The following is a 12,697-nucleotide window of genomic DNA, read 5'->3' as shown; positions in this document are numbered from 1 at the left end:
CAAACGTGCGCCATGGTTGACAGCGAAACCTTAGAAAAGGTAAAGGCTGATAGCATCTTCGTCCACAAGCTGTGATTCGTCCAAGGCTGCGCGATGTCTGGTGATTACTAAATACATACTAGTCATATGGTTAGCTCTTGCTCATCGAGGCTCGGCATGGTCGATTCGATAGACCCCGAGTCGCAAGAGCATATCAAGCCAATATGAGCACCGGCCAACCTTTTCTGCGCATAACTTTTGTAGTGCCTACACGTCTGACTGGGGCTCGTGGATTGCCTGTCCGCAAGTCTCATCTTTCCCAAATACCAAGAATAGTCTCGTCACTTATAGAGACGCGATGGTATCGCGGGTGTTCTGGATGTCCTTGGGGCCGGTGCGGCAGCACCCTCCAATCACTCTCGCGCCCTTGGAGAACCATTCTCGAACCAGCTCAGCATGCTCCTTGCCCTCCACGCGTGGACCATTCCACATCCGGGCTTCGGCGTTCCATGTCTCGCCAGAGTTCGGGTACACAATCAGAGGCTTGTCGGTCAGAGGCTTAAGATAATCCAATGCTGCGGCTACATTCTGCTCGGGAATACAGTTGACGCCGACAGAGACCATTTGTTTACAAGCATTGACCAGCTTGACTACCTCAGCCATTGACGAGCCGTCACTCAGGAGAGATGCGTCCGACTCCCTCAGTGTGACACCCAGCCAGGCGGGTGTGTTTGGGAAGTCGGTCTCGAGCAGTTTGATCAGAGCCTTAATTTCCGGCAGGGATGGAATAGTCTCCAAAGCCAGAATGTCTACATTGGCTGCCACCAGAGCTTCAATGCGAGGTCGGTGGAAGTCTTTGAACTCGTCATCTGACAGGTGGTAGTCGCCTCTGTATTCACTTCCATTGGCGAGGAAAGCACCGTAAGGCCCGACACTTCCTGCAATCAGAAGCTTCCTTGGCTGAGCGGAGGGTTTCTTCTGGTGCTCCTCCTGGAGGACAGTGTCACGAGCTTGTTGAGCAAGCTCTACGCTTTGACGTATGAGTTTCTGAGACTGCTCAAGGCTCATGCCTAGGTGTTGAGATAGACCAAGAGGGGTTGCTTGGTAGCTTGCAGTGATGGCAACATCAGCACCAGCTTGGAAGTACTCAAGATGTACGCCGTAGATAGCCTCGGGTGTCTCTTCCAGAGCTTTAGCAGACCACAACTTTGAGCTAAGATCAAGTCCACGAGCTTCCAGCTCTGTGGCCATGGCCCCGTCGAGAATCAAGGCAGGCGCATCCTTGAGTGACTGTGCTACTGGATCCATGAAAGTAGACATGTCGAGTACAATTAATGGGCTCTCTAACGGAAACAAGATGCCGCGGTCGATGTGTAGAGTAATCTAGGCCAAGCTGTCGGATATGAGATGCCGTATAGTTGATGTGTAGAGCAATGTCAGACGAGAGAGAGGCTCTGGAAGCATTTTCGAAAGATTCGCATGTCTGTCCAGAGATGGCGATTCTAAGCGAGTGCGAAACTCAAACAGCCGATGGAAACAACATGTTTACTTAACGCACATCGACAACGAGTCTAACATGGAGATTATGGATTTCCTCTTGTCGCGATAATGGCAGGGATGCTCGGTACTGCAATTCTTAGTTGTATACAGATCGTGTACGGCTATAAGAGTCAAAGCAGGCCAGGTAGCCGCTCGACAAGCTCGGTACGACTTTGCAAAAAGACCGAGGCACTGAAGGCTTATCGATAATCGCTCAGAGCAAGACCCTGAGAAGAACAAGATTCGCCTTCTCTTCGTTTCGAATGATTGACATGACACAAACCAGTCAAAGATGACAAAGCAGTCGAATCACAATGCGAGGTCAAGCGAGCTCCTCTCGGTGAGATCGAGGGACCCATTCGGAGAGGATGGAGCCCCTCACGGCGCCTTGGTAAGCCTGACGGTGCCTGGGTATTTTGCTTTATAAGCTCCTCCGTGGCCTTGCCTGCGCTTTCGTCATGTTGATCGAGTTGCTCCCCTCTTATTAAGAAGTTTTCCCCTCGTCTTCTTTCCCTCTATCTCCCTCTTCCGCTAGACTTCCATCCTTTCACACCTCACACATATACACAATGGTTCAGAACAAGGCTTTGATCTTCAAGAAGGTCCCCCAGGGCCTCCCCGTGCCTGGCGAGCACCTGACCATCGAGTCGACCGATTTTGATGTCGAGCAGGCACCTCCTCAGGGCGGCTTCACCGTCAAGAACCACTACATCAGCTTCGACCCATACCAGCGCGGCCGCATGCGCGATGCCAGCACCAAGTCCTACTCCCCTCCCTTTGCTCTCGATAAGCCCATCACCAACTCCGGTATCTCGACCGTCCTCAAGTCGGACAACGACAAGTTCAAGGCCGGCGATGTCGTCGTCATGATGCAGGACACTGCCGAGTACAGCGCCGTCTCCAAGGACCAGGCTGCCTCTGCCCGCAAGCTCGAGAACCCTTACAACCTCGACCCCAAGCTCTTCGTCGGTGCCCTCGGCATGCCCGGTCTTACCGCCTACTCAAGCTTCTACGCCATTGGTGAGCCTAAGAAGGGTGAGACCATCTTCATCAGCGCTGCCTCTGGCGCCGTCGGTCAGCTCGTTGGACAGCTCGCCAAGCACGAGGGCCTGAAGGTCATCGGTTCCGTCGGTGACGACAAGAAGAAGGACTACATCACCAACGACCTCGGCTTCGACGGTGCCTTCAACTACAAGAACGAGAAGCCTGCCGATGCCCTCGCCAGACTCGCCCCCAATGGTGTCGACATCTACTACGAGAACGTTGGCGGTGAGCACCTCGAGGCCGCAATTAACGCCATGAACAACTTCGGTCGCATCATCTGCTGCGGCATGATCTCGCAATACAACACCGCTCCCGGCGAGCAGTACCCTATCCGCAACCTCATGCAGATCGTCGCAAAGCGCCTGAAGGTCCAGGGCTTCATCGTTGGTGATGAAGGCATGGGCCCCAAGTACTTCGTCGACCACCAGAAGAACGTCCAGAAGTGGATCCACGAGGGCACCTACAAGCCCCAGTTCAGTGTCACCGAGGGCATTGACAATGCTGCCGAGGGCCTTCTTGGCCTGTTCTCGGGCAAGAACTTTGGCAAGGCCGTCTTGGAGATCTCCAAGCTCCAGTAGATGTGCCACTAAAAAGATATGAGACACGACCCATAAACAAAATACAAATCATTTACCTTTTACCTTCTACCTTTACGTCTGAGGCCACCACTCTTCGTCTTTCTTGCGTGACCATCAGGTGTAATTGTAAACAAATCCTTCATGAATTGCTGGTGTGTACACTGTCACCATGGTTAGACCACAGCCTTCTTCTAGTCGTGAAATCGTGCCTTGTTCTTGGCTACGAGGCAGAGACACGCGATACGAGTGTGAGAAACAAAACACTTTGCTGATGTGATGCGCAGGGAGTTACGTAGAGGTGGGTAGGGACAGCGCGCACTCTCCTCGTTCGCAAGATTATGCAATGCGTGTGGCTGTGAAAGTGCACAGCAGTCTCAAAAACAGAGTCGTTTCTATAGCAAAGCACTACTTTGTCGAAGTTTGCTCTATCCCTTCGTAGGAGGAGTGTGGGAGTTAGATCTAGCATTTGTGGATGCTATTCAAGCCGAACGGCAGGCATAGTGGACGACCTTGAAACAAAAGTGTATTGGAATGAGTATAAAGCTTGAGGAATCAGCTGGTAAACTGTTGATATGCTGGCAATAAGTAGTAAAGCAAAAACGCCTCTGGTTCATGAGTCCATCCCTTGATCTGGAATCTATCCATGTTCTCTGATGATTAGAATACTCTCATTCTGCTGCATCTAATCATGTTGATCTTCGTCGGATCTGCGCCATCCAGCTCTTACGACCAAGTGGGCCATCGAGCTGCCTGAAGACAGGTCTCGTAGACTATTCGATGCTCAGACGTTGCATGCTCTTGCCGAGGTTGTCTCCTTCTTTGGATCCGTTGGTGACCTTGTGAATGACAACTGCAGCTCCCTCCTTGTACCAAGAATATTTCTTGCAGTCCTGAGCTGAGGGGCGTTTCGAGGGGTCGTGTGTCAACATGGCTTTGACGAGAGGAACAGCCTTTGTAGGTATATTGTATAGTGAGGGAGACTCATCGCTGCCAACAGCATTGTTGTGGATCTGTGCGAGAACAACGCCGAGCGAGTAGATGTCTGCTTTGCTTTCGTAGCCGCGAGGGTGTTTGGCTCCAAGCCTCTTTGCGGTCTCGGGAGCTCTGTAGGGTGCATAGGCTCGTCCCGACATGGGCTCAGAGACAATTCTCAAGGCTGGGTCTTCCTCACCATCGTCGACGGTTTTTGAGATGCCAAAATCTGCGAGCTTGAAGAGGTAGCATGGCTTCTGTACTGTGCCGGAGAGAAAGACCAAGATGTTGTCGGGCTTGAGATCTCTGTGAACGATTGCTGGGTCCTGGGAGTGGATGCAATGAAGTGCTTCAGTCATCTCGTAGGCCACGCGCTGCGATAGTGCTGCATGATGCTCCTTGGAAAGACGATAGTAGACGTTCAGAAGACTGCCTTCGGTAGCACACTCCATGATCAGGGCTCCATATTTATCGAAAGATGCAACGTCCACAAGCTCCATGATGTGCAGGTGATGTCCAACTTGCATGAGTCTTGTGGCCTCTTCGCGAAAGATCATCTCATTGGGCCTTTTGTGGTGGGATCCAGTCAAGGGAATAACCTTCATGGCGAAGATCTTGGAATCCTTGGCTCGTTTGACCTCGAACACACTGCCGAAGCTACCCTTGCCGATGTACTTGTTGACCTTGTACTTGAGCTTGACATCGTTGAATGACTCAATGGTCGTGCCTTTCGAAAGCTTGTTTCTGAGATCCATCGCTGATAGTGCGCGATGATACTGTCTGGAAGAGCGGAGGTGCTGCTCTGTAGATGGAAAAGACTGTGTGCTTGAGCAAAAGCATAGTGCCGTTTTTGTAGAAAAAGATCCTGACGATGGAATTTTCCAGATCTTCGCACGTCTGAGACGCTCAAGCATTGCAACGAACGTGATGATGTGGGCAGCTCGTTTTGAGACAAGACATGCATGTCTGCATCTACTTGAGAACATAGGGCCAAACGAGTTGCTCCAGCTTTTGGAACAAGAAGTGAATTCCATAACCAGAAGACAACATCGAGGCGAGCGAAAGGAGTTTCAGGCATTGGCAAGACAGAGAGGATTTGTTAGCGCGAGACGCAGAATCCGTGAAGACATTGCAAACATGATGTCCCAAGTGGCCACAACCGCTGCAGAAGTCTGAGTGTCGCATGCTTCCCTCTTGGTCTAGTTTTATTGCTGGAGGTCGCTTAGCAAAAGTTCCGGTACTAAAGTGTTGTTTGTTGTCAAATTCCAAAAGTGTGTTAGTACCGTACGTATACTACTGCCGATTGTTAGACATGCGAAACCATCACGCATCTCACCATGTGTGAAGCAACAGAGGACTATGTTCGAGGTCGGGTCCGTGAACTTGACAATTCAAGGTCATCCTATGGCCTGCATGCGAAGATTGCCGGTCCTCAAGCTGAATCATGCCTGAGTAACGGATCGTAAATCACAACATACGCCAGCCAAGATTTTGACCTTGAACGATCTTTCGTTCTTGGTCGCTCTCTTTATACGAATTGTAGAGAGATGCACATACAGGATCAACGACGGCGAACCTCGGTCGACAAATGATGTTGAGGGAAATAGCGCAAACGCTTGGCGCCAGCCTGTCATGCGCCTCCGCCTGCAACGGTCCAACACGTTCATCACTTCCCCAACATTCGATTACTGATCTTCTTCCTCTTTTTTTACCATATCCAAAACTTAATTGATCAATTGCAGCAGCGGTCTTTTGTGTCATCGCTACAGTTGAGATTCCCGACTGCAAAACGTGTAAATCGGTTTGAACAGCACGAGCGACTCGGACTTGACAGGACCTCTATCGCCGCTTCGAGGCTTCAAGCAAAGCCCTGAACCAAAATATTCGAGTCGCCCGAATCGGCTGACGAGAATACGGCGCGAACATGCCAGCGAGTCGGATTGATTCACCTCCACTTGAGAAGAAGAACAAGTTGAAGCGATCGAGAAACGAGTCTGACTTGAATAATGACGAGAGCAAGAAAAGAGGAAGACCTCGATTAGATACACAGGACGAATCGAACGCTGATGTAAGTCACGTTAGTCTTCTTTTGTTTACTTGAGGAAAATAACAATATGAACCCGAAAACCAAGAAAGAGAAGATAAGAAAACGCAAACGAACACGAAGATTCGCGCCAAGTGATTGTAACGCCGTTGACACAATATCACCACCTCTCATACCAGCGATATGCTGACTTTGACAGAAACGAAGGTCGCAGATCCGTCTGGCTCAAAGGGCCTACCGACAGCGAAAGGAGGATACCATTACTGAACTCCGTAATCAAGTTGCAGAACTGCAGTCTACCATTCAGTCGATGAACCAAACTTTCATCAACTTTTCCGAGAAATGCTCTGCAACCAATGCCCCACCTCCTATGTTGGCAGAACTACAAAATCTCGTTCAGAAGTACTCTGCTGGTCAGAGCCGAATTGACTCGCTGAGTTTGAGTGGATCTCCGGAGACTGGTCCTTTCGGGATTGAATCTACTGCAGGTTCGAGCTTCTGTGACAAGGATGGTACGGACGCAAGCAGCATCTCGCCTCGCACTGCAGTCAAGCAGACCACATTCAGCCCGCTCACTACTCCCGTCGGCATAACGGACCGCTCGGAGCACACTTCAAACAACCAAGTCTCAGTATCCATGCTACAGTCGCTTGGAATTCCAGCTAGCTACAGCTCTTTTGAAAGGACGTTTGCTAGGAGGCTTCATCGAGCGAGCTGTGAATATGCCTATCGACTTGCTTGCGACCCCCCTCGAGCTCCCATGCTCTTCAACAGCGTGTTCAGATTGACCCTCAAAGCTGCTGGCAGCATCGATCGAGTCAAGTACAGTCTGCAGTCAACTTTGAGTCGAAGTACAAAAGAGCCGCTATCCAACTGGGGCGTCACTTATATTCACGTCGGCGGTGCAGGCACCCATTACCCCAGACCGCCCGAAGAAGGTGGTCTCAGTTACCAGTCGCCAAACTCGTGGGCTGTGACCACCGTCGGTCCGCATAAGATTGGTGGATCTACTATTGAAGAGGCTCTGACGGCAGAGATGTTGCTGCGTGGAGTCATGGGCATGGATGGCTCTTTTTACGATGCATATGACGTCGAAGGTTACTTGGCTGAGAGAGGCATAAATCTGGATCCTGCTGCAACATACGCCCAGATCGAGTTGCCTGACGATGGCTCCTTCAGTCCGGGATCTTCTGGGGCATCATCCCCTACGGACGTGGCTGCGTACGTGCAAAATCTGATATCTTCAGCACCCGTCACTCGTCCAAACCACTCTCTATGTTATCCTGGTCTTCCAAATCCAGGATACATGCGTCCACTTTCGGACATGGTTCCTCACAGGAGGTCCCATCCTGAGTCACAGCCGCAGTTTGTGCCGCAGATTGATGAGCGAAGATCAACGGCTCCCCTTGTCGGCCAGCCGTATGGAACTATGCCTATGACTGATAGCATGTACGCCTATGTCTTGCAGCCAGTCAAAAAGGCTCGCCTCACTATCGACGTTGGAAGATTTATCGAGGGTAAGCACAACCACATAACCATGTTCTTCTATTGTGCTAGGCTTTCCATGCTAACGGAAGACATAGAAATGACTCTGGCAGGTACATGTTTGATGCGAGCACCAGGGTACCGCCGCAAGGACATCGATGTTGCCTTGCGAAAAGCAGTAGTATCAGCGCATTAACTGCAAGATGATTAAGATATAGCTCTGGACTGAACAAGGAAGCAGATTTGCTTGTAGTTAGTCACAAACACACATGCGAGTCAACCCACCACCATGTATCCAGCTTAAAACAAGAGGGCGTGAGAGGAGAGGGATCGTCGTGTAAGAACGGAAATGGGAAGATCATTGCGGGGTATCGGAAGCAACAGCTGCAACCCCTCATTCAGCACCACATTACCACATATAATAGGCAAAGGTGAGCTCGACTGTAACTTCTCAATTGTTCTTCTATTTCAGCTCCGTAAAAGATTGCCCGAGCACTACAGACTACACTCGTCAAGAACAAGCTCTTCATCACGACACAATGTCTTCGTCCTCGGGAACATCACTCGGAGGAGCATCACTCGGAGGAGCATCACTCGGAGGAGCATCACTCGGACGCCTCAAGGGAAAGGTCGCCATCGTCACCGGAGGAGCCAGTCCCTTGGGCTTTGGCTTTGCGATTGCCCAGCGCTTCATGCAAGAAGGTGCAAAGGTCATCATCGGAGATCTGGATGGCTCTGGCGCCGAGAGCGTGGCTCTCTCCTTCTCGTCTCCGGATGTCAAAGGTGTGACCATGGACGTCTGCAAGCAAGAAGACTGGGAAAAAGTCGTCGGAACGGCGATCAAAGATTTTGGTCGGCTGGACATTGTTGTGAACAATGCTGGAGTGACGTACAGGAACAAGCCCACTGCAGAGGTTACAGAAGAGGAATTTGAGAGGGTCATGAGCGTCAACGTCAAGAGTATCTTTTGGAGTGTAAAGACGGTAATTCCGCGGATGCAGAAGCAAGGAAAGGGTGGCAGTATCATCAACATCTCGAGCAGTGGCAGTGTACGCCCTCGACCTGGATTGGTGTGGTACAATGCCAGCAAAGGGGCGGTATCGAATGTAAGCATTGTCAATCAGCCACCATGGTGAGGTAGCTGACATTTCAACAGGCGACTATGGCGTTGGCTGCAGAGTACGGACCAGACCAGATAAGAGTCAACGCGATTGCTCCGCTATTATCTGCAACAGGTCTATTCGAGTCGTTTGTGGGAGTCAAGGACACGCAGGAAAACAGAGACAAGTTCGCAGCGTCGATTCCACTGGGCAGATTAACAGTCCCAGTGGATGTGGGCAATGCCTGTGTGTTCCTGGCGTCGGACGAGGGCAAGTTTGTGACGGGCACCAACTTTAGTGTAGATGGAGGCAGGCACATTTGAGGCGTTGCCTGTATGTAGTTCAAAAGATCAAGCGGCCAAGGCCTTCTCAACCAACTCTTGACATCTTTGAGACATGTGCAGCTCGAGAGCCATCTTGTGGCCCTCAGGACTCATCTTGACCCAGGTCTTTTGCAAAATCTTGATGATCTTATCTTCGTCGAGTGTCTTCTCGAAAGCCTCAAACTGGTCATCAAGGAAGACGAGACAGGCAATGTCCTCGAGGACCTGAGTGTCCTTGTCTCCCTCGCGCAAGCCTTGCTTCTCGATCATAGCCTTTGTCTTTTGGATATCGTCGGCGTTGAAGCCACACTCCTCCATGATGGGAGCAACCAGTTGAGCCTGTCTCTTCTTGAGAAAAGTTCTCCAGCTATGGTAGCCGATGCGCGTCATGGGATACGAGTCTCGAGGAATCTCCCAGCGGCGGAAATGCTGTGCACGAATGGCGAGCTTGAGAGGATCCGAGGCATCGGGTGCGCGTTGCTCGAGATAGCGCGTCATCTGGCGGGCATAGTGAAGCTCGTACGGCACTTCGTGTCCGTCAATCGTGACCTTCTTAGGGTCTTGAGCGTGAGCCTCGTCGATGAGCTGAAGCGCTTTCTCTAGTTGAGGTGCCATTGTTCGGTTTGTTTGGTCCCGCTTGCGAGCATGTATCATCACCAAGACGCGAAACAAAGCAAGCAAGCACTCGGCCGCGAAGTCGGAAGAACGCTTGCTGACCACTCGGCCTAAACCGTAACGGGTTATTCGATGCGGCTTGGCATATTGCATTCGCATCCAATAATGACGTCTATTCCTCTGTCCCGCCACCTCATATTCATGACATCTCTCTGGAAAGGTCATGTTGTATATCGTACGACCAGGACACCGGTCTAGGTAGCGCGACCAGGGCATGTGTAGAGGTCAATGGTCCAGTAGCCGTCTCACCGACCATGCCTCAACCACCTTTGAATCGTGGGAACCACGAGGCCAAGGTAATTAGAAACCGTTGTTCCGGCTCTTGTCTAGCTTTCCCTTCTCCTTTTACATAATGATGTCAAAAACGCCTACTCTTTGCCGCATTCAACTTCTTGTTCAGATTGTCAGAGCCTCATCTTTTATACAACCCGTCTTATGACCTCTTCGCTTTCAGGCCCGCCTTACCAAGCATTCTCACGACCTGTGTTTCTGAAATACTTCCAAGGCCCGCCTTCTTGTCCAGGAGCTTATTTCCACTCTTCTGTTGCTCCCAAGTCTAGTGTCGCTTGGTTCCTTCTGAAAAGACCGCTGCTTTGCTTTCCTTCTTGACATCCACCACATGATATGCTAGAGTCTGTACAAGCTGCTCACGACCAGCCTTCATGGAATGGCAGTAGCTCAGAGACGCTAGAAGCAAATAGGGTCGATGAACAGCAACGTATAGAAAGAGAAAAGTCACATACCAGTCAGAATATCGACCCAGATGTGGTAATTGTTGATTGGGATGGGCCGAACGACCCAGAAAATCCGTATGTTGGCGTGCCATCTCGCACAAAATCAAAGCTGATGGAATTGTGCAAAGGTTCAACTGGCCAGTCCGAAAGAAATGGATTCTTACATCAGTGGCTCTGTTTGGGACATTCATCGCCCTTATAAACGGAACGTCCATGGCTGTCGCCGCTGAAGCCTACAATCGCGATTTTGGCATTAGCGATGCGCAATTTCCGAACTCATACTGGCCTATCGCGAGCTGGGCTCTGGGTGGCGGCATTTTCATGATGGTCCTCTTACCCATCCTCGAGGACTTCGGAGTCAGGTGGGGTTACCTGATAAGTTACATTGTCCTGATCATCTTCATTGTGCCCTCAGCTGTGGCTCAAAACTTCGAAACGTTGGTCATAACACGTTTCATCGCTGGCGGATGCGTCTCACTACTAGGAAACACAATCAGTAGCATTATCTGCGACATCTGGGCTGGCGATCGTGGCAGAACAGTACCCATGGAACTATACATTACCGTCTATCTCTTTGGCAGCACCATGGGTCCCGTCATCGGTGGTGCCATTTACCAGTTTCTCAACTGGCGTTGGATATTCTACATTCAGATCATCTGGTATTGCGCTTTGATTCCGCTCTTCTTCTTCACCATCAAGGAAACCCGCGGTTCTGTCATCCTCAAGCAGCGTGCGAAGAAGATTCGTGCGACGACTGGAAAGAAGGCATATACACGCGATGAATTGAACCACATCCCGATCTGGCAGATCGTGAAGACCTCAGTCCAGAGACCAGCATATATGCTTTGCACAGAGTGGGTGGTGTTCTCGCTCACTTTATGGTCAGCCTTCGCTGTCGGTCTCGTCTATCTCTTTACTCAGAGCATTGAGCAGGTCTTTGCAGGCCTATACGGATGGCCAGCCTACAGTACCGGATACGTTCAGGCCGCCGTCGGTATTGGAGAGTTGCTAGGATTTTTTGTCTCATATGCCAACATACACTTCTACGTGCGATCTGCCAAGTCGAATCCCATCGATCCCGGCACACCCGTTCCGGAAGCTAGACTCTACATGTCTCCGGTAGGAGGCTTTTTCGGCATGACGGGAGGTATGTTCATCTACGCGTGGACGTCTTACCCGCACATACCCTGGATCGCTCCAGCAATTGGGCTAGGAATGGTAGGCTTTGGTATCAATATCGTCTGCGCGTCGATTGCACAATATCTGATGGACGCTTACTCCAAGTATGCTGGCTCGGCCATCGCAGCGGTAGCATTCGGAGAGAATGTCTTTTCTGCTTTTCTACCGCTGGCTGCGTCAAGCATGTATACCAACCTTGGTTATCAGTGGGCGAGTTCGGTGTTGGCATTCTTGTCGTTTGCACTGGCTTGCGCGCCTATCATTTTGCTGTGGAAGGGACCGGAGATCAGAGCAAGGAGTCCCTTCATTCAGGAGGCGAGATATGAGCATGATGTCAAGAGTAGTGTGGAAGAGGCTTGAAAGCGGTGATTTAAATATTTATGTTACTCGTAGATACCCACATAGCAAGAAAAGTTTGGTTTTTTATCGAAGATGTTCTACCCAAACTATAGATGGTTCTTCATGCACCAAAGCCTGGCATGGGCTTGCTTCTCATCAGGCACTGTCCAGCTCACATACCTGGCGAGAAATGTCGCTGGTCAAAGACTCAAGACTCCAGAGTAAACATTCGGGTCATGGTGCCAAGATACGACGGTAAGGTATGCATCCGAGGCTCCAACGCCGATCATGTGGGGAACTGAGATCAGCCAATCGGAAGATGCCTGATTCGGAAGAGCTTCGTTAGAATGCATCTTTTGCAGTCGGACATGTCTGCATCAGGACATGCAAACGGGTGAGAGGGAAGGATAGGCAGGTACGGCGGAGGGATTCGGGCGGCGCAGGCTCCCTTCTGCCTTGACCGCGAAGTGCTCTGACCCAAGCAAGGTGTCTGGGTGCCACGACGAGCGCAGAAAGCAACGATCAAGGATGAAACAGTTCGGATCAAAGCAATTCTACCGACCGAAGCCGAGCGTCGTTTAAAGCCTCGAGGACAAGACTCGTGTTGGAGAGGTGTTTAACCTCGAGGGTCGAGTCGTGGAGCCGGATAATTTGAGGACGAGGCCACGAGACTGAGCTGTTTCGACGAGTGTTGTGCACCACGGCG

The 12,697-nt window shown here is 50.9% G+C and overlaps 7 protein-coding genes across 7 annotated transcripts; 4 read left to right on the top strand and 3 right to left on the bottom strand.

Moving 5' to 3' along the window:
• Positions 1–324: 324 nt before the first annotated feature.
• Positions 325–1,287, bottom strand: M436DRAFT_43987 (homocysteine S-methyltransferase; the record flags this gene model as incomplete). Its single annotated transcript, XM_013573047.1, has 1 exon — positions 325–1,287. The coding sequence occupies one exon, from the start codon at positions 1,285–1,287 to the stop codon at positions 325–327; it is 963 nt and encodes a 320-aa protein (XP_013428501.1).
• An 800-nt stretch (positions 1,288–2,087) lies between these two features.
• Positions 2,088–3,140, top strand: M436DRAFT_43634 (NAD(P)-binding protein; the record flags this gene model as incomplete). The annotated part of the gene is made up of 1 exon (XM_013572979.1): positions 2,088–3,140. The coding sequence occupies one exon, from the start codon at positions 2,088–2,090 to the stop codon at positions 3,138–3,140; it is 1,053 nt and encodes a 350-aa protein (XP_013428433.1).
• A 770-nt stretch (positions 3,141–3,910) lies between these two features.
• M436DRAFT_80946 (kinase-like protein) lies at positions 3,911–4,867 on the bottom strand (the record flags this gene model as incomplete). The annotated part of the gene is made up of 1 exon (XM_013573359.1): positions 3,911–4,867. One exon carries the CDS (start codon positions 4,865–4,867, stop codon positions 3,911–3,913), a length of 957 nt encoding a protein of 318 aa, XP_013428813.1.
• A 1,169-nt stretch (positions 4,868–6,036) lies between these two features.
• On the top strand, positions 6,037–7,837 carry M436DRAFT_44093 (uncharacterized protein; the record flags this gene model as incomplete). Its single annotated transcript, XM_013573070.1, has 3 exons — positions 6,037–6,180; positions 6,356–7,673; positions 7,740–7,837. 3 exons carry the CDS (start codon positions 6,037–6,039, stop codon positions 7,835–7,837), a joined length of 1,560 nt encoding a protein of 519 aa, XP_013428524.1.
• A 343-nt stretch (positions 7,838–8,180) lies between these two features.
• Positions 8,181–9,064, top strand: M436DRAFT_43308 (NAD(P)-binding protein; the record flags this gene model as incomplete). Its single annotated transcript, XM_013572920.1, has 2 exons — positions 8,181–8,747; positions 8,798–9,064. 2 exons carry the CDS (start codon positions 8,181–8,183, stop codon positions 9,062–9,064), a joined length of 834 nt encoding a protein of 277 aa, XP_013428374.1.
• Positions 9,065–9,091: 27 nt separating this feature from the next.
• On the bottom strand, positions 9,092–9,679 carry M436DRAFT_43770 (uncharacterized protein; the record flags this gene model as incomplete). Its single annotated transcript, XM_013572999.1, has 1 exon — positions 9,092–9,679. The coding sequence occupies one exon, from the start codon at positions 9,677–9,679 to the stop codon at positions 9,092–9,094; it is 588 nt and encodes a 195-aa protein (XP_013428453.1).
• Positions 9,680–10,363: 684 nt separating this feature from the next.
• M436DRAFT_71936 (putative MFS transporter) lies at positions 10,364–12,012 on the top strand (the record flags this gene model as incomplete). Its single annotated transcript, XM_013573279.1, has 2 exons — positions 10,364–10,548; positions 10,602–12,012. 2 exons carry the CDS (start codon positions 10,364–10,366, stop codon positions 12,010–12,012), a joined length of 1,596 nt encoding a protein of 531 aa, XP_013428733.1.
• Positions 12,013–12,697: the final 685 nt, after the last annotated feature.

The sequence above is a fragment of the Aureobasidium namibiae genome (assembly GCF_000721765.1).
Source record: "Aureobasidium namibiae CBS 147.97 unplaced genomic scaffold scaffold_6, whole genome shotgun sequence".
NCBI lineage: Eukaryota > Fungi > Ascomycota > Dothideomycetes > Dothideales > Saccotheciaceae > Aureobasidium > Aureobasidium namibiae.
The sequence above is the reverse complement of the archived record's forward strand: the minus strand, read 5'-3'. Positions and strand labels throughout refer to the sequence as shown.